Source organism: Elephantulus edwardii, unplaced genomic scaffold (genome assembly GCF_000299155.1).
Source record: "Elephantulus edwardii isolate Elephantulus edwardi_28Jun2011 unplaced genomic scaffold, EleEdw1.0 scaffold00086, whole genome shotgun sequence".
NCBI lineage: Eukaryota > Metazoa > Chordata > Mammalia > Macroscelidea > Macroscelididae > Elephantulus > Elephantulus edwardii.
Genome location: NW_006399836.1, coordinates 1960404 through 1965452, shown reverse-complemented (window position 1 = coordinate 1965452; position 5049 = coordinate 1960404). Strand labels below are relative to the sequence as shown.

The following is a 5049-nucleotide window of genomic DNA, read 5'->3' as shown; positions in this document are numbered from 1 at the left end:
TTTTTTAAAAAAAGAATCGCTCTGTCTGAGAGCCAAGCTTGGAGGCCAGGAGGAAGCACCGCCTGGCACAAGGCAGAGCCCAGAGATGGCCGACTGTGAGCTCTCACTGACCTGCTTGTCCGATGCCTGCAGGGTCTGCTGGGGGCCAGATAGGAAGGCAGGTGGAGCAACAGTTAAATACTCAGCTGCTATTAAAAGGTGAATGTTTCAGACCTGCTTGGAGGCGCCGCGGGAGACAGATCTGGTAGTCTGTTTCTGTAGATTGCTGTTTGGTGTGGTTGAGTTAATTCTGCGATCCCCTGGACAATAGAACGTGGCGATCCCACCATACAACACACTGAACCACCTCTGGTCCTGCACCGTCTTCACCATCATCGCGATGTTTGGACCCATTCTTGCAGCCTCAGTGTCAGCCAGTCTCATTGAGGATCTTCCTTTTCAGACTCTACTTTTCCAACGATGTTGTCGTTATCCAGACATGTCTCTGACACGTCCAAAGTGAGTGAGACAAAAGCCATGCCATTCTCTCCGTTAAGAAGCCTCTTGGCTGGGCTTTTTCTAAGAAAGAATTGTTCGTTCTTCCAGCAGTTCAGTGTATATTAAAAATTCTTCTCCATAATTCAAAAGAGAGGCTATTCCTTGGAAAGAGGTATCAGACTTGGAAAAGTGGATGGTCTGTAAAGGAGAGGAAGACCTTCATGAGATTGTGTTGATAACAGTGATTGTGTTAACTCAAGTGGGTTAGGATGATAAGGGTGGTGCAACACAGGACAGGGATCAGGTCTGTTATTCATAGAGTCACTATGAGTCGTACAGGACTCAACAGCACCTAACAACAACAACAACAACAACAACAATTGCCTGTTCAGCTTTCACATGTATATGAAGCAATGGCTTGGGTCAGGCACACCTTAGTCCTTAAGGGGACAACCTTAGTCCTCCAGGTTGCTTTTCAACACTTTAAAGAGATTTTTGCAGCAGATTTGCCCAATGCAATACATTGATTTCTTGATTGCTGCTTCCATGGATGTTGGCTTGAGGAACCAACTAAACCCTTGAACAAGGTCAAGTCTTTTCTCCATTTTTCATGATATTGTTTATTGGTCTAGTTGAGAAGATTTTTCATTTTCTTTCTATGGAGCCATAAGCTGCACTGAGGGCTGCCGACTTAGATCTTCAGTCAGTGCTTCAAATCCTCTAAATTTTCAGCAAGCAAGATTTTATCATCTGCAGATTATTAGTCAATTAGGTTATTAATTAATTTTCCTCCCATCCTGATGCTGTGTACTTCATATATTCCAGCTTCTTGAATTATTTGCTAAGTATACAAATTAAATAAATATGCAAAAATAAAAAATAAAAAAAAATAAAGCTCTCATGTACACTTTTCCTGATTTTAAACTACTTAGTATTTATTTCCCTGTTCTGTTCAAGTGACTATTTCTCAGTCTATGTACAGGTTCTGTACAGGAGAGCAATTAACTTGTTCTGCAATTCCTCTATAGGTTGTTGTTCTTGTTATGTGCCATCAAGTTGGCTACGGCTGTGCACAGTAGCTCTGAACCCTGCTCTATCCTGAGCCAATCTCACTGTCTCTGACATATCTACCCTCTTTATCCCAACTGTGTCAATCCATCTCATCCAGGGTCTTCCTCTCCTGCATTTTCCCTCTATCATTCCAAGCATGATATCCTCCTCCAAAGACTGGTCCCTTCTACCTACAAGCCCAATGTTTGTAAAATGAAGTCTCAATTCCTTGCCTCCAAGGAGCAGCATGTTTTCACCCTCTCCAGGACTGACTTATTAGTTCTTTTGGCAGTCCATGGTATGTTCAATACTGTTCTCCTGCATCATAACTCAGAGACATCAATTCTTCTGTCATCATCAGTAATTGTCCAGCTCTCTGATGTATGGCAAATAATTGGGAAGACCATGGCCTAAATCAAGTGCACCTTAGTCTCTAGATTGATATCCTTGCTCTTCAGCACACTGGAGAGGTCCCTGATTCTCCTAATGTAATTAATCTTTGATTTTTCCTGATCACTGGTGCCAAGAATGTTGATTGTGGAACCAAGCAAACTGAAATTAACAATCTCAATCTTTTTTCCATCTGTCATGATGCTGCCAATTGGTCCAGTGGTGAGAATCTTTGTTTTCTTGATGTTGAACATCAATCCATATTGCAGGCTACAGTCCTTGACCCTCTGCAGCAAATGCTTCAGACCCTCCTCAGTTTCAGCAAGTAAGATAATGTAGGTTGTTGATAAGTCGTTCTCCACTCCTGATGCCACATTCCTCATCATAAATTCCAGCCTCTCAAATGCTCTGTTCCGCATAGAAAACCCTACAGGACAGTTCTACGCTGTTCCATAAAATCGCTGTGACTCTGAATCAACTTTAGGTGCCTACTAAAACCAAACCCACTGTCATCAAGTTGGGTCAGACTCAAAGTAACCCACCACTGGGTTTCTGGGACTCAACTGTCACAGGAGACGAATGCCTGCCCATCTTTCTCCTGAGGAGCAGCTGGTGGATTGGAACCATCAATCTTTCAGTTAGCAGTAAACACAGAGCCACCGAGCGAGGGAGCTGACTGCCTTTGGGCTGTAGGCTCCTTGGTGGAGAGAGGGGCCCCCAGGCACTTACTGAAGGAGCGAAAGAGCTCTGTGACACTTGCCACGCAGAGCAGAGCCCAGGCCAGGAGGGAGGGCCCAGCAAAAGCCGCTGGGCGCTGTCTTGGCTGAAGACCTGTGTCTTGAGTTGTTCCTATTACTTCCAAGTTGATCTCGATCTTGAATTTAATGTTGTTTCCTTAGAAAACCCTGCAACTGTGAGTAAAATCTATGAGTTCTGTGTGGCCATGTCAACAAATTATCCAACCCAGCAAAGAGTGTCGAGGGAGAAATGGCTGGTGACAGAACTGGATAAAAATGTTGGAGAGAGGTGGTATGGCTGACCTCGTCTTCACAGGAATCAGCCGTGATGATGATGATGATGATTCTCCTCCCTCCTGTGAAGGGAGACAGGGTCTGACGTCAGAAGCCATTTTCACACATACTAATTTGGTATAAGCTGAAACTGGGTCGATGATCCCCTCAGCTCTGGGTTGGGTCCCCTTCCCTTGGACCTGTTCTCATCAGTCTTTTACAAAGTGTAAAAAGGTTGTAAAAATAGCAGCTCAGATTATCTTCACCGCTGGTTAGGTCTCTATTTAATTAATCTTAGAATTATGCTGACCTCTCAAAACTACCAAAAAAATCTGTAATAGATTTGATACCAAATGAGGGAAGAGATATACAATCTATTGGCTTTTTGTTTGGTGTGGTTTTTGTTCGTACCAGCTTTTTAAAAAGAATAAAACACAACTTTTTATGGCGCTTTGAATGAAAGTGCAGAGAAAACTGATTTTCCATTCAAATATGCCTCCACATTTTGTTTTATGACATTATAAAATCTATTTTAAAATGAAAGTTTGAATCTAAATCTACTACTAGGTATGTTACCTTACTTCCATCTGTCTAGCATTTACTACTTTAAATCCATAAGCTAATTTGATGATGAAAACGCCAATGAGGTGAGTAGGAAATGGGCATCCGGGAGTATTGAGAAGGGATGGTTCCACATTCACTGGACACTGGACCCATTTTTCTGAGCACAGGATTTGATCCTGAATGCAGATGGACTTTCCAAGCAGCCTCTGACTCTGAACCCAATTCTTCTTTTACTTCCTGTGATCTCTTCTGATGAAGAAAGATAGCAGATTGCCTTGCAGTGAGTCAGCACAGATGCAGAAAGTCTAGGGGAGGGAAATTGAAAACAAAGGTAAGGAAAACGTTAAGAGAAAAACCCCAGAGATGCAATAATGGGAGCAATAGTGATAGGAGAAAGAGGAGCTCTTAAATTTTCCCCACTCCCTGAAAACCTAAAAGCCCATCACTTGTGCAGCAGAGTCTGATACACACTGAAAAGGTTTCCATTTTACGCAGAACAGAACTTCAGGTTCTCATGGAATCCCGACTTTCTGGATTCACAGAGGCTGGATGACCGCCTGAAACTGTTGCCGAGATCAATTTTAAATTGTAAACGAAAAATTACCCTTGAACTCTTTTTTAAATAGAATAGTAGTTTAGTTTAACTAGCAAAGTATATATGCCTGTACCATTATGATTTTTATTATCTTCTATTAATTAATTTTTATAAAAGTTTACAGAGACTTTGAATTTCCATTCATTCATTGTTGTACTTTTCTCCCCTCCCAACCCTCCCCCCTAGTACACTACTCTCTTGGAAAAGTAAAAGAAAAATTCTTCAATTGTTATAAAATCCCTCCCTCCAAGTCCACTCCGCTACACAGCCTTTGTTACCATTATGATTTTTCAAAACGTGATCTCAGCTCCACTTACCTCACTGCTGTGGAGTTAAATTGACTCATAGCTGACCCTCCATAGCCTCCAACGCTATAAATAGCAATGGAGGAGATTGTCTATTTTTCTCCCAAGAAGCCCCTCATGGATCCAAACCACCAGAAAGGCTTGGCCTTTGGTCTAACAGAGCAATTCCCTTTAGACTACACCACCAGAGCTCCCTCAGTGCAGTAAAACTGACACCAGCCACTTGAAAGCTTAAATAGAAGCCTAGGGGCCAGTGAAGTTATGTTAATGTGGAAGCAATTGTTAAGAGGCAGGTGAGAATGAGAATTATCACACAACTTGTAGAATGTGATTAATGTCACTGACTTTTAAGCATACGTATAAATTGTTAAATGTGTTGGCTTTGCATTATATATTCTCACAAAGAATTTTTTTAATGTTACATTTTTTAAAATTTATTATTAATTTCAATGAAAATTTACAGAAACTTTGGATTTCCATTCAGTCATTGTTGCACTTTTCTCCCCTCCCAACCCTCCCTCCTAGTATACTATCCTCTTGGAAAAGTAAAAGAAAAATTCTTTCATTGTTTTACAAACTCTCCCCTAGGTCCACTCCACTATGCAGCCTTTTGCTCTGGACTCCAGTCATGACAAAAATACCTAATCACATATCCCTT

General features: G+C 41.7%; 1 protein-coding gene across 1 annotated transcript in view; it reads left to right on the top strand.

Moving 5' to 3' along the window:
- The window catches only part of SERHL2 (serine hydrolase-like 2), a 107580-nt gene that overhangs the window by 790 nt on the left and 101741 nt on the right, over positions 1–5049 (top strand). Inside the window, exon 2 of the mRNA XM_006890173.1 lies at positions 311–408. Coding sequence (XP_006890235.1) covers positions 311–408 — 98 coding nt within the window. The remainder of the gene's footprint in view (positions 1–310; positions 409–5049) is intronic.